The 24,049-nt window shown below is 41.3% G+C and overlaps 1 protein-coding gene across 1 annotated transcript in view; it reads right to left on the bottom strand.

Moving 5' to 3' along the window:
* Positions 1-1,993: 1,993 nt before the first annotated feature.
* Positions 1,994-24,049, bottom strand: part of PAIP2B (poly(A) binding protein interacting protein 2B) — a 32,605-nt gene continuing 10,549 nt past the window's right edge. Inside the window, exons 2-4 of the mRNA XM_008699979.2 lie at positions 10,285-10,433; positions 7,933-8,109; positions 1,994-7,028 (exon numbers count right to left, since the gene is read on the bottom strand). Of these exons, the coding sequence (XP_008698201.1) occupies positions 6,972-7,028; positions 7,933-8,109; positions 10,285-10,422 (372 nt within the window). The 5' untranslated portion in view covers positions 10,423-10,433 and the 3' untranslated portion in view covers positions 1,994-6,971. The remainder of the gene's footprint in view (positions 7,029-7,932; positions 8,110-10,284; positions 10,434-24,049) is intronic.

Here is a 24,049-nt window from a genome sequence, read left to right as displayed (position 1 = left end):
TAAAGACAATGGGGCGCCTGGGTGGCCCAGTTGGTTGAGTCCAACTTGTGATTTCGGTTCAGGTCATGGTCTCAGGGTTATGGGATTGAGCCCCGCATCCAGTCTCCACTCTCAGCTGGGAGTCAGCTTGGGATTCTCTCCCTCTGCACCTCCCCCATCTTGTGTGCGTGTGCTTGCTTGCTCGCTCTCTCATAAATAAATAAATCTTTTTTAAAAAAAGACAGTATTAAAGTGTACAAGGTCCAGGGGCGCCTGGGTGGCACAGCGGTTAAGCGTCTGCCTTCGGCTCAGGGCGTGATCCCGGCATTCTGGGATCGAGCCCCACATCAGGCTCCTCTGCTATGAGCCTGCTTCTTCCTCTCCCACTCCCCCTGCTTGTGTTCCCTCTCTCGCTGGCTGTCTCTATCTCTGTCGAATAAATAAATAAAATCTTAAAAAAAAAAAATAAAGTGTACAAGGTCCAATGTGTTCCTAGTTCCTTTAGCCAGAGATGTGATGGGTGGCTTATTTTCTAGTTAGTAACAGAGGTTGCAGTGCAGAAAGTCATTGTCATTTTTAATGGGTTTCTCCCCCTTTCATTTAAACTTGGAGTCTCCTTCCCTAATAACAGGAGCAGTTACTGGCATTCCATACTATCAAGGCACTGGAGACGAGCCTGAAACAGCCTTGTGCCAAGGCAAGAGCTTAGAACAGGAACTGGCCTCAAGTGAAGCCCACACACTACTTTCATCTGCCTGTGTGATTTCATGACCAGCACAGCCTCATCTGTCACATTCATTCAGCAAACACTGAATGTCTGCTGGCTGTGAGGGGTGCTCTGAGGATTAAAAATGAGTACACCCTTACACCTTATACCAGCTGCGAAGCTGGCAAAAATTTCTGGAACTGCATGTTTACAATATCTGCTTTTCTGTCATGTATTCAAGTATGTTTAATGAAATGTTTCAAGTGCATGAATACAACATTCACATCTTCAAGGGTATGAATAGTTCAGGCCCTGTGTGTACATAATGATGGTATCTCAGAAAGCTCTACACAGGCTCAGGTATTTCCCCCGTGGTTTTAGGAAGGCAGCAAAGAAATAACAGCACTCAAAGCAAAACCCACGGGCCATGGTCTGGTCCCATGATCTTTTTGCCACGTGATAAAGCCCCGTCAGAGAATCACTGGGAGGTTGGAGCTAGGTGTACACTGAATAAATACGGATACCAAACATCCCCACAACAGAACGGTGCCTGTTTGTTAACCCCGTAGGCCTGGTACCGAGGACAGTGCTTGGTCCCTAGCAGGCTCTCACACTTGTGCAGGAGTTGAAAGGCAGATTCAGAACCTTTGCTTGTTTTCTAGATAGGAGTCAGGTTTCCCCTGGTAGGAAGATAACAGCTATCCAATTTCCTTTCGGGTCCAAGGATTTCCTGTTTACCGCCTTTGTTCAGAGCTGTGCACATCACCGTGCGCATTACTGCCGCTATGTATTAAGCCCCCTCCCCATGCCAGGCAGTATTTTGAAATTCGGTCTGATTTTCACTGCAGTCCTAGGAGGGAGGTGTTGCGTCTTTATAGATAAACTGAGGTGCAGGCTGAAGGCACTGAGAAGGTGCTGGAGGTGGGATTCACTCAGGTCTGCCACTTCCAAACCAACGCGTTTACTACTTTGCAACACTATTTAGAACGGAAAACGATGCAACTAAAACCATGATCCGTCTTGAGACAGAAATCTCACAAGGGGTATCTGCGTGGCCGGTCAGTTAAGTGTCTCTTGGTTTCTGCTCATGTCATGATCTCTGGCTTGTGAGATCAAGCCCTGAGTCAGGCTCCACGCTCAGTAGGGAGTCAGCTCGAGATTCTCTCTCCCTCTGCCCGCCCCCTCCCTCCACCAAATGAATAAGTCTTTAAAAAAAAAAAAAATCTCTCAGAAACACACACCACACATACATTCCCTGTACGATGATATATAATCACCCAACCTTAGGAAAAACAGATCCCACTGCCGGCAAGTAAATACATTTTATTCCTCATATTATTGAGATTTTTCCACAGCTGCCATTTGGTTTGTATAGCAAAATTTTTAAAAAGTAACTTTTCCCCATTTTTGATATTTTTATGAAAATCATTTTCTTCGATTTTAAAGCCCTGCCCCTCCCCCAAAGACATATTAATAACTACCACGTTATGTGTGTTTAGAGGAGAAAAAAGGAACGGAAACAGCTTTTAAACACTTGTGAAACAGGGCTCAAAGCCGAAAGTCAAGACGGAGGCCCGCTGGAGGCGCTAAGCTGCCCCGGGCACATCAGCGCTCCGCCATCCACACCACGACGGGGAAGCCACGCGCAGACCCTCGCGGCTTCTCGCTCCACGCTCCGCTCCCTCTCTCCTCCCCTCCCGCTCTGCTGGCGCCCTGCTCTCCAAACCCATCCAACGAAGGCAGCGCAATCTTGAACACGTGTTAACTCTGTAATGGAGACAATACTGCATTGGGAAAGTTCAGAGATTCCCCTCCATCCAGTTCGGGAGGATAAAATATCCAACAGAGCACAGATGGTTTCACTTTTGTGTCCACTCAAAACATACTCGTTCAATGATCAGATGCTTCAGAAGTCCTGATGTGTAGACAGCACAAAAGTTCCTTATAAAAAAGAAGTTGCAAAACTATAAAAATTTCTGCAGCAGTGTAGGCTCGTCGCGAGGAGCTACTGATGACGACGCTGGTCGGGATGAGTTGTTCATGAGCTGGGCGCCGCAGCCTGCCTACGGTCCTGCGCGCCGCGGGTTCTGTTTAGCCCCCAGGAGGCTGAAATCTAAGGTTACAAGACTCCCTGCTGACAAAACGTGGCATATCCATCCATGGAATACCACTGAGCAGTCTGGAAGAACAAACTACCAACACAAGTTATACCTCATGGATCAAACTCAAAAATATGCTCAGGGAAAAAGCCAGTTGCAGGGTTCCATTGATATGATGCCCGGAAAAGGCAAATTTGTAGAGACAGAAAGATAAGTGGTTGCCCAGGGCTGGGAACAGGGACTATCATGTAAATGGACACAAAGGATCTCATGGGGTGGGATGGAAAATGTCTAAAGCTGAGTATGTTTTATGTTGTGGTCTCACCACTCAGGACACGTACTAAAATAACCAAAATGTATACCTGAAATGGGTGAATTTTATATGTAAAATATGCCTCAATAAAGTTGTTAAAAAATAATAATCCCTGCTTCCCAAACCACATAACAAGCATTAAACATTTCTGAAGGCTCAATCACTGGGGCAGGATTATCACTTAGTGTCTCATTACCAGTGAAAACACTGTACTTATTTCTAGTAAATAGCTTAGAGTTTCACCATGTACACCAGAACTGGGTCAATCCTCCTGTTCTCTCCACTCATTTTCCAAACTATTGCATTATCCCCTGGGAGAGTGGCTGGGGATACACAGTCTTCCCCAGTAGGTGGCCATCCCCAAATCTTGGGCAAATCTGTGAGGTGTCTGCTCATCCCCATACCTAAACGTCACCTAAACCAAGAACCACCATTAACCTGTGATCCTGGGACCCTTATCGAAGAACAGCAGTCCTCTCTGATCACAGCAGGGTCGATTTCCGGGCACCTGATGTTTCTACATGGGGTCTGCAGCAGCATTAACACGAGAGGATTCAGTCAAGTGGTTTCTTGGAGCTCCTTCTTCACACAACTTTCCTCTCTGACATATATAATTGCTAGAGTATTGTAATGACCTCCTTACTCCCTAGCCTCTCCAAAATCAAGACACAATTTAAGGACAATACACAATTTTAAAAAATGCTGCTTAGTATTTCACTAAAACATTTTTAAAGCCATAGTTAGCATTATAACCTTGAAGAGACTCCAGCTGTTTTGATTTTGAAAACTAAAGGTGCTGCAAAAGTCCAGCCTCTTCCTTACAGTCTGTTTTGGCTTGACCATACGTGACCCCAAAAGTCAACTGCTGCAGTCAGAAACGCCCAGAGACCCACAGCTGCAGGTGCTCAGGCCTGTGCTGTAGCTGTCAAGTTTCCCACTTCGGTTCAAAGGCCCGGAGAAACTGAAAAGGCATTTTCTTGTTTTTTTCTCTTGAAGGGCAAGAGATAAAATAATTTTCATCTTGGAGTTTAGAATCCAATAATCACAAAACTCAGAAATCAGTCACTAATAAACTTACACTGGGACCAGCCAGAACTGGCACTCATTGAAAACGCACACTCTATCTCTATACGAATTCTCAAACTTCCAATTGCCAACAGAACAAGTTTAAACACAGTAGTGGCTTAAATTCAAAGTCAAAATAATCACTTATAAAGTACCTGCCTCACCTTTAAAAGGTCACGCACCCAGACTGGTTCCTATGAGGAAAGGTCGGAGACAGGGCCCCCCAGCCTTTCCCCAGCAAAGGTCCAACAAGACCCCCATGCATTTTCTAATAAGGAGCTGGCAAACTCTCTAGCTGAGCCTATGATCTGGGTGACAATTTTGCTCCCGCCTCACAACACACAACTGACGGAGAAAAGAGCTGGGCTATGGAAAGAAACTTTGCAGCACAAAAAAAGTGTCGTGCTGCTAGCTGCTTCTGGCTCCTGGAGTCAGCACACTCTCATGTCTGAATGGGACTGGGAAGTCCAGCCTTCAGGTTCCACTGCTCATCTGGCAGGAAGCTCTCTTACTTGTGACCAAATCTACCTTGTGAAACCGTGCTAAAGACTGACATCCAAAATGGAACTCCACAGCAGACAGACAAGCCCTTGCACTGCACCCAACATCTCAGCCTATCCTGGTCAGGAAAGCAACCTTCAGGATGAAGAAATAGCTCCAGCCGGATCCCTATAGGACTTTCCAGACTGGGAGCCACACTAGAATCCATTGTATCTTTGTGACGGAGACGCCCATGCTCTAGAAAATGGCTCTTTCTGCAATCTCAATATATTCCCCACAGCCTTCAGGACTCTGAGCTTGGACAAGCTAATGGAGACTGAAGGAGGAAACAGAGCCCTGGGACAGACCTCTCTATTCCTGCTCTTCCAAGGCCCTCTCCCTATTAGAGGCAACGACCCCAGCTGAAAGCTGAAGCTGCAATAAAGAAGTTTCTTTATCCATAGCCGTCCCTGGAAATGAGTTAAATGTTCCATTCTCTTGAGGCAGAGGCTTTGGGAGTTAATGTGCACACCTGGCAACAGAAGCTCCTTAAGCTACTCTCCTTTGACATGTGGCCTAACGGGGAAGGCCATTCTTCAAATGATGCCATCCTGTAGACTCAAATGAGGAAAAGATGTGGGTTTGTATTTTAAATCTGACACTAGCCTGTGGCTGTTCAAAAAGTCAACAAGGGAGCACCTAAGAAAAGGGAGAAATTCCGAAGCTTTCTAGACACCGGTCCTTTTCCTTCCAACCTCTGTCCCATATTCACATGCTGAATTTACACAGACTTTATCTCATTACATGGCCTTTTCCTGATAGGCCTGTCACACAACACAGCAGCAGTCACACAGAAGCCGCTGTCCCCTCCCCAGGCCTCTGCAAGTCCTCATCCTAGGTGGATGGCCAAGACTACACACATTCTCCCTTAGACCTGATTCTGCCGCCTACATCTTTATAACACAAAGGCAGCTTCTCATGCCCAGTTTAATCCCTTATGAGTATCAACAAAAACCCCCTGTGATTTATAGTCAGGAAAAACAAAAGGAATATACCCAAAGACCCCAACCTAGAAAACCTGTAAAGCTGGGTATGTGGGAACAGCAAAATTTTATAATTGCTGAAACTGTCCCGGTGGGTCACATGGTCACATGGGTTAAGCAGGACTCCCTCTCCCAGGCTTTTTTTGAGTTCTTCTGCATAATTCTGTAAGGTGGGGAGAAGCATCCAAATTGTGAACTGAGCTTCTTGCTGGTGTCCTGAAAAATACATTTATGTGGGGAAAATTATTGGGAATAATTTTAAGGGAAGATACCAGGAGGATCAAGTCTTCATGGGGCTGGCAAAAAGTTGTCAAAATACTCTTAAGACACAATCAACAGGATTCAAGCTGGACTAGTCCAGACTGGAGCTGATGCCCAGCACAGCATGCCTCGCCTTCCCCTTTGGTAACAATATCTTTTCTTAAAAACAGAGGAGGGTAAGGGTGGAAGGGAAATAGGGGACTAGATGCCATGAGGGACAAAGTGACAAACCCACCCTAGAGCTCTTTTACCTCATAAATAATGAATAATGAGTTTGATGGTGGCTGTAAGCAGAGGCTTAAGAACAGGCCAGCAGTGACTGAGTGACCCAAATGACAATCACTGTCACAACCCACCCCTGCCGGTTTACAACCTTCATTAACCATCAGAAGAGTTACCATAAACCAGTACTTAAGTCTGTGTTTTCCTGAATGGGTTCCAGGCAAGGAGACGTGGGCTTGGCAGGCCATGGTAATCTGGTTCATCACAGGAAAGCCCTGGGGGTCAGGGGAGCGGGGCTGCGAACCCTGATTTGCAACACCTCCTTCTTCCACTTGTCCCTCTTCTCATCCAGCTTAACAGACTCAGTAAGTAGTTCTCCAAGTGTTCATTGCCCTTGGTAAGTGTACAGTAGGGTGAGAAGGGCATTCTTAAACACCCAGATTTTCTTGGTCAGCTTATTTTGTTTAAGCACACACAGCAGAACATTCCTGATGAAGGGGAAAAAGAATGCAATTTCCTTAACTCAAAAAGCTAATAATAATAACAACAACAACAACAACAATAGGAAACTGCTCCAAACCAAAGTCAGTAGAACAAAAGAGAAATACTCAGAGACTCAGAGGCTTGTAGAGTAAGACTGAGCACATTAGTTACTCCAGTCACAGTGTCAAGTTAAACCACTATCCCCCTTCCCCACTGTGCACCCCTTGCCCGCCCCACCCCCTTCTTCAGCTCCGCCTCTTTGTGCAGCACTGTCCCCAGGTGTGGGGACATACAAGTTCTCCTCAAAGCTTTCTGTCAGCTCAGTACTTCACTCCTGGAATAAATTCCTTGGCATCCGGGTTCAGATTACTTTTGCTCTGAAATAAGAACCAAGAGATAATAAATCCCACTTTAAAAAGTTATTTTCTCCCTGCTTCCATTATGACCAATACCTTCCTCTCAGCCTCCAAGACAGAAAAAAGCTCACGCTGCTATTGCCAGGCTGCCCTCAATGGCTCCTGACATACTAAGCCTTGACCAACCTCATTTTCTCCTTTCTGCTTTAGACTCCTGTTCTCTTCATGATGCTTTCATTAGAGGCTTGCAAGTTTGACTCCAAAAATAATTTTTCAATTCACTGGGTACCTTAACTCGATGAAAATTCGAGTATTTCACCAAAGCAGTTTGGTGACCACAATCCCTTTATTTTCCACCTCGCTGTATTCTCTTTGGTTACCTACCCTCTTGTGAACGTCCAAGACCTGAGCAAACCGCAGGGCGTCATTTGGAACAGGAGTTCTGTGAGAACTAAGTCTCTCACAGAGTTCTGACTTTAAGTAAACATGAAAGGCAGGAAATTGGTTTATCCAGTCTTCTAATTTTAAGTGGAAAATGGCCTCTTAGGAGTATGTTCCTTCCAAAACCGCATCATTCAAAACTATAAATACAGATTTGAGGAATAGTGAAAGGAAAGAACAGCAAGTGATCGTTTGAAATCAAACCTCTTCTGTGTTCAAATTCTCATCCTTAATCCCAATTCTACTTTGCAAGGCCCACTGGGGGAAATGAAAGCTGGCGCTGCTGCCACAGTAATGTTGTCACGACGCTGTGTGTGGTGCAATGCGTCTTCAGTGCATCCTCTTATCAATGCCCATGAGATGATGGGTGAAGAAACAGGGGCCAGAGACTCGCCCAAGGCGGTAGGGCCAGAAAGAAAGTCTGTCACTCCAAATCCTATATTCTTTTCACTATGTCTCATGTGCAACTACGTACGGCTCTTACCAAAATATCTTCAGAATCATGACCATCGCTGACGGACAGTCCATTTAACTGCTGCTGCAACTGTCCCATGGCCTGAGGCAGGTCCCGTGAGGGAATGAACCAGTCTTGGTCTTCTTCATCCAGCATCTCCTGGAAGCAGCGGTCCAAGAAGTCTTGCTCCTGCAGTTCCTCCTCCACCTAGCAAGCAAAGGTGAGGAGCTCACACTTACCATCCCAGTGTGACTCGTCCCTTCCAGTTTTCTACCTCTTTCTTTCAGACATTATTAGTCTGCAGTTAAGAATGATCTTGTACGGGGCGCCTGGGTGGCTCAGTCGTTGAGCGTCTGCCTTCGGCTCAGGGCGTGATCCCGGTGTTCTGGGATCGAGCCCCACATCAGGCTTCTCCACTGGGAGCCTACTTCTTCCTCTCCCACTCCCCCTGCTTGTGTTCCCTCTCTAGCTGGCTGTCTCTATCTCTGTCAAATGAATAAATAAAATCTTAAAAAAAAAAAAAAAAAAGAATGATCTGGTACGAGGTCTACTAAGAGTTACGATGCTTCGAATGACTGGCTAGAGAAAACACAAGTTTTAGTTTTTTCAACCAAATTCCATCAACAATAAAACTAAGGAAACAGTTATTCAGAAGAGCAGAAAGTCCAGGCCTTCACATCTCTTCCAACATCTCTATGTGACACAGACACGTTCCATCCAGATGGCACTTACAGAAAATCATTTTAAAGCTTGAGGTTCTTCTCTCAGTCTTGTTAAGAAGCAACTCTTCTTAAATTTCCCATTTTACAAGTACAAAAAAGTATAGGAATTACATAACTAGACCACTACCTGGATAGTGGAGATTAAATCAAAACCAACTCTCAGCTTCTGGCCCTCTTTTTTTGGTAATGAGGCCCCTAAAGGAGAAAAATTATTTCAGAACCTTAGAAAGATATAAAGAACACTTTTTGGCAAACCAACAGAAAATGATGTCATCAATGTAGGGATCCTTTCAAAACAAGGAAAAATATGAATATTTAAACAGCTCCATGTTTCTTAAAGATTGTCCTAAACTAAAGCAATATGTATCTAGGATATTTTAAACCTCTTTGCAGACATCATTAACTCTTAGTAAAAAGAATGGTCCGCTCTGCAGATTAACAGGCCCTGGGCTTTACGTTTGGCCATCCCTTTCCTGTGGGCTAGTGGCGACAGATGCGTAGCTCACTAGCACCACCATCAGAGGGGAAGTCAAGCAAAAAGAATCACCCAAACTAGGCCATATACTTATTCATGAATTCAAGTCACCAGCAGCACAAGACGTAAAAATAGTCTTCGACATTACAATTAGCCATACTGATCTCAAGTAAATTGGACAGTTACAAAGTACTTAACTAACAACCACCACGCAGTATTTCCAAGCCGTAAGACTTAACATGACTGCCCAAGATCTGCCTTGCCTCTACCCAAGAGCCTAATAGTGTGCTCCTCCTTACTAAATCCACCCTCATTCCCAGGTACAACCCACAGAAATGGTTACCTGGGCACAGGGATGTGACTGCAAGCGTGATCTCTGTGATAGTCACACAAATCATGACACAGTGAGCTGACTGGGTGGGGGTAACTTCTGGCTGCCCCGCTAAACTTGCTTCCTTGTTCCCAGAGCACCAGGCTGTTGAGTTAAGATCGCATTTCCTATGTCCCATGCTGGCAGTGGCCACGTAACTAATCATCATGTAATGTCCTCCCGAAAGGATGTGAACACTTTGGCATCACTTGGTTAAAAGGAGATCCCTTCCCTAGCCTTTAGCTCTCGCCCCTTCCCAGTGGCTAGACTTCCAGTTATCCTTCAGTCACTCAGCTGATCAACGCCCTGGCTGTGGCACAGCACCAGCACCGGAGAACCATGTGGTTGCAGAATCACTGTCTCCCTAGAATGCCTACCTTGGGCTATTAATGTCACAGAGATACAAGACAATGGATTACTGCTGAGACTTTGTTCAAACAGTCTAGCCTTTCCCCACCTAACATACTTCTCCATCTCAGACATACATTCTGCCAGTCCCTGAGTTCCCATATGGGGAGCATGCCAGGCTGGCCCGTCTACACATAGCTGCTATTCCCCAGAAGCCTATACCACAGCACCAGGGCATGAGATCCTCTTGTAATCAATGTGATGGAAAAGTATCAGTATCTTCCTCCAAAGTACCACACTCTGGTGTCTTACCAGCTGAAGAGGCTTCTTGGTCAGCCCAGACCAGGCCTCCAGGCATTTTTAAATTATTCTCAAGCCAACAAACCCATTTCTTTTGTTACAGACTAATGGTAAAATATTATAGCTGTTGAGTTACATGCATCTTAGCCTTCCAGTTCTTTCTTTACCTGTCTGTTGAAATCTTCTTCATTCTCCATCCACATGTACTCTGCAAATGGGTTTTCCTTCTCATCATGCCCATTTAATCCCTGATCCTCTTTGGATTTTACATTAGGTGATGTGTTTGCTACGCTGGATCCATTCATTATGACAGAACCTAAACAGAAGCAAAAGAAAGGATCAAGGAAATGAAAACCTAGAACATCCAGATTCTTCCAGAAGCTTCTGAAGTTCTACGTCAAAGTTATTAACTATAGATGAACAGAAACTATTAGTCTGTAACTGTTAGAAAACTAACCATATTCTGCAGTTATCAACTAAACAGACGTAGAATTCTTAAAGAGTTAAAAGAAAAAACTGTCTAGGCTCAGTTAGCCTTTCTAGGCAAGTGGGAGGAGGAGATCTTTTCAAGTCCATTTTTTGCAGGTTCCAGAACCTAATCAAGATCACACAGCTTCCTTAATGTTTAAATAGGTAGAGGAAATGCATTCTTAATGACCACTGTGAGCGACTGCCCCTTATTCTGATTCTCAAGTTGTTTTTCTATAAAACATATTCCAAAAAATAATACACGCTCATTGTATTAATAAACAAAGAGGAGAAAATTAAGGTTACCAGTGTTAACCAACTATCCAGAGTTTTAAAAACTATTAACAGTGTAGTGCATATAACCTTTCTGACTTCCCCTATGTGTATGCAGACACAAAGACACACACATCCCTCAAGCACCCATTCTTAGACTAACAGCATGATGCACTATCATTTGCCTTTTCTCATTTCTGTGTTCATACTACCATACTGTATTTTGGGGTATTTCCAATGTTTCCATGCTATAAAGGTTAGATGAACTTCTTGTGTCCATCTTTTTCAGTGTTTTCCTTAGGATAACTCCTAGAAACTGAACTACTACATTGGAAACTATGTTTGCTTTTTTAAAGGCTCTTGATTTATTGCCACACTGCCATGAGAATTTAAATTCCCACCAGTAGGATATCAGTGCCTATTCTTCTGCACTGAGTATTATTATTTTTTAAACCATTGCCAATCTCCTAAGAGAAAAATTGTCACTTATGGTTTACATTTACGTGAATATTTTGAGATATACTTACCGGTCATTTGAGTTCTTATTTTGTCATTTTTCTGCTCAAGTATTTTGACCATTTTTCTATCAGGGTATGTATCTTTTCTTTATCTGCTATAAGGACTTTAATTATATTTGTCATAATTTTTATTTTTCATAAAAGAACATATAAATTAAAAATACTGTATTTGTTTTGTTTTCTTAATTTTTTGGTGGCAGTTTTTGCTGGCCTTAATTTTTGTCTACATCTTGTGTAAGTGTCTGCCTGGCTATAGCTTTTTAAAGTACATATATATTTTTTTAATTGCTTACACTTGGCTTCCAAACCCACACTGATGTGTTTGCTATCATCTGGGGTCTGTCTCTTTTCTGTTCTTTACTTAAATCTTAACCATTGTACAAAAATCACTGTAGTCTTTACTCACCGCTTCCCTCATGTTCCTGTACCTTGTGAGCTCAGTGTTCATACTACTTAACTATTCTGTTTCATATGCATATTTTTTCTCTTTCCAATTAGATTCTCAACTTGTGAAAAGCAAGACAGAGGTTTATAATCTCAATCTCAACCATCTCCTCCCTCATCCTCCTTGAGGCATTTTTAAGTTTCCTTTAAATTTTTTTCCTCACTCATTTCCATCTTGGCAACATTTATGAAAAAGTCTTTCTCTGCTTCCAGGTACACTAAAAAATTATTGCATACTCCCCCTTAGAGTTCTTGCAATTTTCTAACCTGTTATGAACAGCAGAAAATCTGATTTTCTTAAAAGACAAGGTAGAATTGTCATGAGGAAGGAATTAGATGAAAATCCAACCCACTGATATTTCAAAAAGAATTTCATTTATGAAAGAACCCGTTTAATTCACTAGTGGTTTAAATAGGTCACCTAGTATAAAATATATTGGTTTAAAACATTTTAAATGGACACAAAAGAAATCAATATTATTCCAAATACTGCTCTATAATAATAATTCTATAAGCCTAAAGAAGGTAGGGAGCCAGTTCAATTTTACCACCTCCATTTGCAACATAACAATGACAGACACAAGTCTGCTCTAAATGCCAGGGCAACTGCATGAGTAAGTACGGTATCCCTAAACACAGAGACTTTTAAAGGACCTGACCCTTCCTGGGTAGCAGGTTAAACAGTATTATATTTCCAAAACTCATTTGGCAGTTGGTTACAACCAGCACACTGATTTTTCCCCATCATTATGGAAATCACCCAGACAGAACCAGTATTCAATTTTCTAAAATATCTGCCTTTGCCTAAAAAATCCTAAGTGCACATGACCGTAAGGAAAAAGAAAAGGCAGACAAAGAACAGAATAACCCATCTAATTCCAGAGTCAGGTGGACTGCAGAGAGCAAACCACAGGATGCTCTTGTTCATGAGAAAGGGAATGGAAATGTGCCATAATCCCAACATGGGGATGTTACCCACTTTAATGCAAACACTTTGGATTAGTTGAAAACACTGAGATATGGGACTGTTAATACTAGGAAGGTGGTTCTCAGTAGGCTATATGGTGTTGATTTGTAGTTTATACCATTTGGAAAGCTTAGGTTTCCCTAAATAGAAGCAATCCAATAACTTAATTTGTATAATGTTTAACAATTTATTTTTTTTTAATTTTATTTATTTGTTTGTCAAAGACAGAGAGAGAGCACAAGGAGGGGGAGCGGCAAGCAGAGGGAGAAGCAGACTCCCCACTGATCAAGGAGCCCGATGTGGGACTCGATCCCAGGACCCTGGGAGCATGACCTGAGCCAAAGGCAGACATTTTAACCGACTAAGCCACCCAGGTGTCCCTAATGTTTAACAATTTATAAAGTACTTTCGTATCTATGCTCTAACTTCAGGCACATAATCTATCCAACTTCATTCTAAAAAGAAAAACAACAACAACAACAACAACACAACAACAACATACAGATAGTGCTATATGTAAGACCAAGGAAGGTACCAGATTTAAGGGTTAAGCAACTTGAGTTGCTGGGTTAGCTCAAGAAGAACACTGCTTTGTTGGCCTACTGGGTGACAATGCACTGGTGCTTAATGTGCCCCTTAGACTTTAGTAGTGGGGTGGGAATGGGGAGATTTTGCTGGATACTGGTAATTCCTAGGTAAGGCATTTGGGGAATGCCTTCCAACTCGGGGAAGACACCAAGTAAGACAGGACCACTGCCCATAACTTCATTGACTTTCCTGCCTCCAGAGTTTCATGTAACATTCTCTTCCTGGTGCCAGCTCCTTTCTAGTTCACCATCCGCTATGCTTGCCCTCTTAAGTATCCAGTATTTTCCTAACTATCCTATTTTGACCTTTGATTTCATTATTTTACTTGATCCTCACCCACATCGAGGTACATTATGTGTCATCCTAGTGTAGTGGGGACAAAGAAAATACCCCCAAAGCTTCCAGAGATGGGAGAAATGCTTGGGTATGTAAGTAGGATCACAAATCAGAATGGCTGCCATGTTGTCAGCTATGTTACGGAGAGGCCCATGTGACAAGGAATTGAATCCTGTTAACAACCATGTGAGTGAGCTTAGTTCATCTCTCCCCAGTGAGGGTGGCTTCAGATGAGATAGCCATCCCAAGTGACAACTTGACTGGAACTTCGTAAGAGACTCTGAGGTAGAAGCATACCGAGCTGCTCCCAGATTCCTGACCCACAGAAACTGTGAGATAATAAATGTTTGCTGTTTCAACCTGCTAAGCTTTGCAGTAAGTTGCCACATGGCAATAGATAATACAGGTATTTGATAAACAATGACAACTAGTTCTACCGTATAAATCACCAGTTGCCACATCTTTCCTCTTATCTATCTAGGGAACACGTGTGCAGTGTGAAGTAGGTCACAGTTTGAGAAGTTCTTCAAGAATTAAACCTCAACAGTAGGTAAGAATTTATGTCTGGCCTGCCTCTATATTGCATTATGAAATCTGAGAACTATTTCAAATTTATTCCCTCTCTACCTCAGTTTCCCTCTTATACACAACATGGCAAACATGCTGAAAATGGAAAATAAGAGCTGTCATTTTGGATTAAGATGGGAAAGCATGTAGCCGGCACAGGGTCAAAACAGGGATGCTAAGGCCTGCTAGGCATTTGATTTAGTACTTTACTGTGGTCAAGGGTTCACGTCTAAAATACTGGGCTTACAAAAGGGGCCTCAGTTCCCAACCATAAAGAACTTCAGAACTTTTAGTGTGCCTAGGACATTTCTACAATACATGCTTCATCAGTTCAACACTCTGAACACCCACAACTTTCATATCCAGTGCGCTCATACCAGAAACTAGCTATTCTTTGAACCTGAGATTTTTTCAGAAGCTATAAACCTGGATTGTGCCCATGATAACAGCTTGACTCTGAAGAATACTTGGGACTTTTGGCTGAATTATCTGGAAAAAGTCTACTGAGCAATTGCTATAAAAACTAGTCTCTACTATTCTGTTTCCTACAGTTTTGTGAACTTTGTTCCTTCGGTTAATACCATTTTTTAAATTAAATATTGTGAATAACAGTTTAAAATGTTATTGTAGTTCAAATATGCGGCACTAGATTCAGGTTTGGTCCATTCTCAGTTACATCTTAGCAACTCGGGTCATTAGATGCACTGCACTTACTCATTAATATAGGGTGCCTATTTGCCCTAAATGCTGTGCTTGATTGATGCTTTGACAGGGTATACGGTCCTTGCCCTGGTGGTATTTACATTCTGTCAGGAGAGAGACAATAATAAGGATAATTATGGTCCATGTTATAAAAGGCAAAGTAAAACTAGAAAACAATGGGGACGGTGGGAGGGACCTAATCAAGTCTAAGAGTGAGGGATGGTTAGGAAGGGTTTTCCTGAGTAAACAACACTTTCTTTGATACCCGAAGAATATAAGTTAGCTAGCAATAGGGAGAAGAGAGTGTATGGGCCAAGCGTAAGAACCCCAAGATGGGCCACTTTGGCATAAAGATTATTTTGAGATAAAAGCAGCTGAAACCCAGCAGATTCAGGAAAAGCACTTTACCTCCCCCTCAATTGCCTAAATTTACATTGGAAAGAAGAGCCTGTACCAGGAAGAGAGCTACTAACAAAGATTCCTCTTTACCTAAGAAATTTATCTGTATAACAGGGCAACCTTTGTTTTCCCAACATCTTTTCTTGCCATCCTGCTAAAGGTCTTTCTCCCCTTCGTATCCTTCTACCTCTCTCCTTAACTCAGGATGTCATATAAGCTTCAAGTCACTCAACTGTTTTTGGAATTTCATGTCTGTGTGGATTTCCATACATATGAAACTAAATTTGATTTTACCTGTTAATCTCTCTCATGTGAATTTAATTCTTAGTCCAGCCAGAAGAACCTTGGAACAAGGAAAATTTCTTCCTTCCCAATGAGGGAAATACATGTGTATAGATTCAGAGTCAGGAAGGAACTCTCAGGAAATACAAGATGGTAGGGATGCATACAGTTGGAGGGTCAAAGGAGAATGGCCAGGAAGAGAGATGAAGTTGCAGAGATAGATGGGGCCAGATCATACAAGACATTAGATGCTACATGAAAGATTTTAAATTTTATTCTAAAAGCAATAAAAGCCTTCAAAAAGGGAGTCCAACAGCACAGTGATATGAGTCAATTTATATTTTGAAATCACTCAGGCTGCCATGCGGAAAATGGATTGGAGAGACTGACAGTGGATAATGGGAGACCAGTAAGGCAGCTAATGCACTATCCAGATGAAAAAATGGTGGCTGCTTAAGACTAAGGTAATGGCAGTAAGAGAGTAGGCAGATTCTAAAACTATTTTAGGTTGTTTTTGGTGATGGATGTGGGGAGATAGAGTGAGGGAAATATCAAGGATAACTTTGGCACAAGCAACTGGGTGGATGGTAATGTCGTTCACTGAGTTAAGGAATTCTGTGGGAAGGGCAAACTTTTCTTGGGTGGTGATGAGGAGTGGGGGTAAAAGGGGTGATGTGTTCTATTTTGGACACATTAAATTTATAATGTCTCCGAAACACTCAAATGACTATGTTAAGTAGGTTATCTATATGCATCAAGAATAGGAAAGGTCTGGCTAAATAAAGAAATTTGGAGTGGTTGTTTATATAAATGGTAATAGAAATCATGGGGCTAGAAGATATTACCTAGAGAGAAAGGGCAAAGTGAGGTGAGAAGAGGTTCCAAGACCCAGATCTGACACATGTGAACATTTTTAAAATTAGTCAGGTAAAGAAGGAGGAGAATATAGAAATGGAAAGTGAGAAGAACCCACAGAGTTAAGAAGGAAACCAGAAGAAGAGTATGGCACCACGGAAATCAAGGGAAGACAGAACTCCATATAGTGAGTTGAATGGTAGCCCCCCAAAAGATATGTCCACATCCTAATCCCTAGAACCTATGAGGCCACCTTATTTGAAATACAGGTCTTTGCAGATGTGACTAAATTAAGAACACCGAGATAAGTAGATCATCCTAGATTATCCCAGGAGGCCCTAAATCCAATGACAAGTGTCCTTATAGAAGAAAAGCAGAGAAGAGAAGGAGACAATATGACCATGGAGGTGGAGATTGGAGTGATATGGCCACACATTAAGGTATGAATACCTAGAGCCACCAGAAGCTAAAGAGGCAATGAAGAGATTTTCCCTCTCCTAAAGCCTCCAGAGGGAGTGCAGTCTGCATGACACCTTAATTTTTTACTTCTGGCCTCCAGAACTGCAAGAGAATACATTTATGTTGGTTTAAACTACGAGTTTGTGGTAATTTGTTACAACAACCACAGGAAACTAATAAGTCCAGGACCATGGAGGTCTCCAATGACCTTAATGAGAGCAGTTTCCATGAAATGAGGAAGAAAGCCAAATGGAGGGCATGTGAATTGCATGTGACAGGAAGTATTAGATAACTCCTTCAAGGAGTCTAGCTGCCAAGGAAAGGGACAGGAATGGACAGAAACTAGAGGGGTGAGAGATCTCTGGAAACTATTTTTAATGACTGGAGAGTCTAAAGCTTATTTAAATGTTCACAGAAATGGTCTAGTGGACAGGGAGAGGCTACAGAAACTGGAGAAAGAAGGAATGACTGATTGTGTAGGCCATGGGAAGGTAGGAAGGGATACCTACCTGTTCATTTTTTGAATAGCTAATACATTCCCTGATTCAAAATCTAAATGCCAGGGTTTCTTAATTAGTAATAGATAGTTGCAAGATGAGCATGTAGTCAGAGCTGAGAGAAGAAGAGCATCAGGAAAGAGATTTTATCTATCACAAAGCCATATGAAACATCTTTACTCCATAGCAGGATATCTCACTTACCTGGTGGCAAGAATGCTTAGGCCCTTGTTGGGAAGGAAAAAAATTTGCTCTACTTTTCAACATTCTTTTAGCTGGTCTAAATATCAAACTGAGACGACTCAGATTAGGAGGAGAAAATCAAAAGTCTACCAAGTATACCTCTTGTAGATATGGGAGAGACCCAGGAAAACTCAGTAACTCACTGAAATGGCTAGCGGCTTCACCTTAAATACCACCTCCAGCTAGAGACAAAAGAAAATGTTGGGGGTGGGAAGTCAGTAATGGAAGTTTACAAGAAAAGCACAGTAAACAAGGGTAAGACTGTTACACAGATTTAAGTCCATCCCTTCTCCATTAATAACAGTTTCTAGAGATTTAGAGTCATCCCCTTCTTCCTGGTACTGAGGGAGACACTCTTACAACAAATGGAGATTTCCCTTATAAAAGTAAATGTCTCTATTCAGTTTTCAGAGCTTCTTTTGGATCTGCAGTTTCTTAAAAATAAACAGCTTGAAATAACCAAGATACCAAAGGGGCATATCTTCGGGTGGCTAAATTTGCTCCCCTCCATCCCCCAAGTATAAGTCTCCCTGATTGGACAGTTGCTGGATAAACCTACCAAACTCCAACTTACTGGGTTTCTTTTTGTTTCCTCTTCTAATATTTTGCAGGGCTGTGTGTGCATGTGAGTGTGTGTATTTTATTTTAAAGCTACATAAGCAATACAAGAAATAATTTCATAAAGCCTTTTAAATTCACATAGAACATATTTTTGTATACTGTGTTACACTTTGCACTAAAATAATTTCTCTGTTTCTTTGTTTGACAAAGTCTTCTTTTACTAAGTAAATAAACCCAACAGCTTTTCTCCATCATTTGGTAGAAGATCCAGGTGGAAAGAAGCAGGATGAAGAGTTCAGCTCTTTTGGGGAGTGAGGTGGGAAGAACATGTAGACTATGTACATGATGATTAAAAAACAGGTTCCAGGTCAACCTGCTAATTAGAATGATCTTGTCTCTTCTATTTCCACTTCATTCGTTCTTGGAGAAGCTGCATGGACTTTAACAGAAAATAAATAAGTAATCACCTTGCTAAGCTTTCCTATGCTGACCTCAATATACAGATGCTCCATAGTTATCCTCCCTTTGATGCAAGAAAAGGGCTTGCAAATAGAATGTCAATGTGCTTGTTAAGCACACAGAAAACTGAACTCACCTGCAATTAGAAGCTGACAAGACGCTTTCAAAAGCTTATTAGCATACTCAAATAGGATTAAGAATGCAGTTAGTAAGTGTCCAGAAGGCATATTCTTATTCAGTAGTTCTCAATCTCTAGAGTACATTAGACTCACCTGGAAGCTTTTCCACATCATACCTTTCCAACATTACAATTTGTTAGGCCCAAGCCAACGCCCAACATTTGTATTTTTGCTCGTTAACTGCCATAGATTATTACAAGTATAGAAAGACTAAAGACTAAGTACAATTCCTCCAATAAAGTAGCAAATTTATGTATGGAATAATCCAAATCCCGATTACACTAATTCCTACATCAGCAGCTGCCAAATTAGTGAATGCTCTTTGCAAAAAGCAAACAAAAAACCCCAAAACACAGTCAAGTAAATTCATTTCTCTGAGAAGACCTATTTAACTTTAACTACCAACCATTTCCCTAATCAATTAATTGCTTTTATTATTCATTTATTACATTTTTAATCTAACACCTTTAATGACCCACAAACTCTTAGAAACAATGCCTCAAGGATGCCTGTGGTATTATCATATTGGAAATGTACAAAACAGACATAAAATGCACTCCATAAAGCATTTAAGGCCACTTCTAAGAATCAACAGTCTTGCCTACTGTCAGTAGGTAAGCTCTCTGTACCCCAGAGCTCTGCCCTCAAGTTCTACTTCCCCAGGTAAAGGCCATCAATTGTCCTCTCAGGATAACATCAAATGGTGGTCATTACAGGGACCCTGACTTCTCCATATCCAGCTCCAGATGGATATGTGCTATTAACAGGGGAAACACTCTGAACTGAAGTCTTTAGCAGATTACACTAATCAAAAACATTGTTATGGGCAAATTATTACACATGAAATAGGTATAAGTTTTCCCAATCACAAAATAAAGGCCTCTGAATTTCTTAGACTAATCTGATGACACTTTAACTTGTCTTTTAAATGCACAGTAATATCAGAAATGCCACTGTAGAAACCTGAATACAATCTCTGCCTAAAGTCTCCCCTATCTCCACCATTTCATATTTGCTTATACCTATACTTGAGTGATTATTATTCATTTGTTTTGGGGCCAGTCTATTTATAACCTTAGAAGTTTCTTGAGGGCAAGAATCAAGTCTTTACTGCTTTTAGCATGCCTCTGTGTGCCCACCAGGTCTTCAATAAATAATTTGTTGACTAAGTGCCATTTTCAGAATGCTGTATTCTAAATCTCATTTCCTAGGAAGGAAGCTCATGCCCTTAGGGGCTATGATCTGTGGTTGAGCATTCTTCATTGAGTATTAACAGATATTCCCCACAGCCAGTGACAACATAACTCAGGAATCTGTTTTTGACAGGTTAAATTACTCTTGAGAAGGAAAAAATTCTTATTTCTATTCTAGGAAATATTTTTATATGTTCTTGTTTACTATTTTAGCATTTAATAACACCAGGTGGCTAGAAGAGTCTCCTCATGAGTTGTAGCCTAGGCATAAAAGCTTGTCACAGTGCAATTATCTAAAGTGGAAGAAATTCATACCATGGATTCTCAATAAATATCACCAAAAGGGACCACATGCTCATTTTATCTGATATATTTTTGGAAAAAAGGATTGTCTGCCACAACAAAGTGGGAAGAAAGGAGCCAACCACTCTAAATATATATGTAATGAGGTTGAGAAAACTGTTTTCACTACAAGTCTTTTCAGGAAAGGTACCATTTTGGGTGGAGAAACTCCTTGAAAATTAATTTGGGGTAGAAGGACAGTCCTTGAAGGACCAGGGTGAGAGAACTGCTCCATAGGAGAGAGGGGAACGTTTCCCAAGGGGACTAAGGGGGACACAGTGCTGGAACACAATAAAGAAGGAAAAAAATAAATCAAGAATGGTACATTTCAGATAGTGGGAGGCCTTACATGGCGTAATGTGGTCTCCACTCTAAGACTTATATGGCCCCTACTAGGGCCATATAAAGCTTAGGAGCTGATGGATTTTTTTGTGTGGAAACCATTGAAGAGGCAGGATTTGATGTCTAAATTACAAAGGCAGAACAGAAGTCAGTTGTGAGTTGGCAAAGTACTTGAAGCAAGTTTACCCAGATGTCTAAGGGGAAAAGAGCGCATCACAGGACAATTAAGTTACAAAGAGGAAACAAGCAATCTACCCAAATACAAGGGGGAAAAGACAAGAATAAAATAACAGCTCTTCTAAGTACTTCACTAACATTCTCTCTTTAATGTTCACAAGAATTCTGAGGTAGGTGCTGACATTATCCCTGCTTTTCAGATGAATTCTCCACTGTTCAGAAATCTACTAAACACCTTGCCTAAGAGATAATGTAGTAAGAGCCAGAATTGGGGCTTAAATTTAGGTCTTCTGTCCCTAAAGCTCATGCTCTTAGCTACTACCCTCCCCACTTAACACTTCCCACTTTAGCTCCAGAATGCTTATGATATAAAACTCTAAGTTTTCTCAAATATTGCTAATGGAAGTGGGGGAACCAGGCTGAAGAAAAATGCAATTCAACAAAAGGACTAGGTCTTTGGAAGGAAAACACGAACAAGGTCATACCACATGCTGGTGTATTTAAATAAAAATAAATTGTGTTCTCTACCATAAACATACAAAGCTCCATTTAATTTGAAGCTTGCCAGTCCTTTTAGGATGAGAAAGCAGACCCCAAAACATGTATATAATCTCTTATGCATAATTCCAACATCCAAAGAGTTCTAAAAACTAAAAATTTTCCATACGCTTTATGTCAAAACTCAGATGACATTAAAACTTGAATTGATGCGAAGCTATATATAGTCTGCATTTATCCCACTTAGTGTGAATACTCCTGTTTTGCTCAGAAATACTAATGTGTGTGACTAAGGGTGCTGCAACAGACCGTGGGGGCATTACATAACACCCAGAGAAGGCATCTCTCTAAAATTTGAAAAATTCTGAATTCTGAAACTCATCTAGCCAAAGGTTTTAGACCCTCTATGGACTTGTATTCCGAAGTATTTTAAAAACAATTTCTAAGAATGATTAGCTCAGAGGTACTTAATCTCCAGGATCTCACACAGGCCAGTAAATTTTCAAAATATTTTGAGGACGACATAGAGTTACAATTTTTAAAAACTAAGTAAGGATGATAAAAATATCCTATCAACATCGTTTTATAAAAGGATATTTTCAACACCAAAAAACACACGAAGGCCTTAATTCAATGCAAAAGACAAGTCTTTAAATTGAATAAATTTAACTTTATGGAAAACACTCTGTGGTCCTAATTTTTCTTATTTCACCGGAGGCTGGTGAAAATTCACTGGAAACCAGCATCGTTCTGGTCGGAGGCATAGAGCCCAGCTGGCTACAAAAGAATTGCTTCAGGAAATGGTAAAAAATGCAGTCCCCGAGGATCCATCCTAGGAGAAGGTCCCGGCCACATCTATATTGTGTTCCGGAGAGCTTGTGGGTTGTCTCTGATGTGCAGCCAAGCTTCAGAACCACTGGTCTAGACTGTAGGATCTAGTTCCGCCTTTTTTTCCCTCTCCTCAATTCTTTTCTGAGGGAGTAAGGGGAGCAAAACAGAAATGTTTCCAAGTAGGGAGTCTGCCCAACCCACTGTTTATAGTACCAGTTATTCCTCCAATAGTCAATGCTGGACCAGCTCATCAACTTGCAAACTGAGGTTGCTAGCAGCGGAACAACAGAAAGTAGGTAGTAGACAAGCGAGAAAAGCCTGCTGAAGCAAAACTCCTCTATGAAAAGGTGTGGGTTCCAGAGTTTCTTTCTCTTCAACTCAAATATTCTATATGATGCCTAAATTCAGCACAGGTATATCTGTCTTTGCTGGAAAAAAAATTATAATTAAAAAATATATGTGTGTATGAATACGTAACTATACATGTATGTGTGTGTTTGTGTGTGTATGTGTGTATCTATCTAGCAATCCTTCATAGCTGTCTTCTCTGTCCAGCTGCTACGCCAGCTCTATGATTTTTTTATTTTTATTATTTTTTTAATAATAATTTTTTATATTATGTTAGTCACCATACAGTACATCCCTAGTTTTTGATGTAAAGTTCCATGATTCATCACTTGTGTATAACACCCAATGCACCATGCAATACGTGCCCTCCTTAATACCCATCACCAGCCTATCCCATCGCCCCCCCCCGCCCCTGAAGCCCTCAGTTTGTTTCCCAGAGTCCATAGTCTCTCGTGGTTCATTCCCCCTTCTGTTTACCCCCCCTTTCCTCTTCCCTTTCTTCTCCTACCAAGCTCTACGATTTTGACTTTCATTTTTCATCTTTAGAGGGATTACAAAAATCACTAATATTACCTCAAACAATATAATGACAAATCATAAAAAACAACTGAAAATCCATAGCATGCTTGATGTTTGATGCAGCAGGCTACGTTCTCCAACATTCCAAAAAGATAATTAATTCCAATAATTTCCTTTCTATGGCAAAAAGTTTCTCTTATTCTCCTATTGTTTTAAAAAAATCTTAATACACATAGTTAATATCTTTAAAAATACACATAACTTTCAATAAGCAATCAAACTTCTGTCCCAGCTAAAAAATTGGTGGAACCTTCTAAAGCAAGGCTAAATGGTTAGTGACAGGGAAGACCGAAAAGGACATATAAATAACCCCTGTTCTCACAGAATTAATCACTAAATCCTATTTGACCAAAATCCCTTGGTCTCTAAGCTTTGCAAATGAAACAGCATCTCTCACTTGACATTCATCCAGGACTTCCAATTATGAAACAAGAATTGTTTTATGTCACTGTGTATAGCTGATTATCTGAATTCAACACTATGCTGGCAGCAAGAGGGGTGAATGTTTCATAATTTGCTCCATAACCAGCTTACTTCTTATACTCCCAGACCAAATTCAACTTTCTTCTAGAGCCAGAATTCTAGTATTTAGTTAGTATACAGCAGTGGTTCTCAAAATTTAGTCCCAGGCCCAGCAGCATCAGTACCACATGAGAACTTGCAAGAAATGCAAATTCTCAGGCCCCACCCCAGACCTGTTGAATCAGAAACTCTGGGTGGGGTCCAGCAATTTGTGTCGTAATAAGCCCTCCAGGTGATTCTGAAGCATGCTCAAGTTTGAGAACCACTGATATAGACAACAAGTAAAAAAAAAAAAAAGGTGAA

The sequence above is a fragment of the Ursus maritimus genome, unplaced genomic scaffold (assembly GCF_017311325.1).
Source record: "Ursus maritimus isolate PB19 unplaced genomic scaffold, ASM1731132v1 scaffold_6, whole genome shotgun sequence".
Taxonomy (NCBI): Eukaryota; Metazoa; Chordata; class Mammalia; order Carnivora; family Ursidae; genus Ursus; species Ursus maritimus.
Note: the sequence above shows the minus strand (reverse complement) of the source record. Positions and strands in the feature narration are given on the sequence as shown.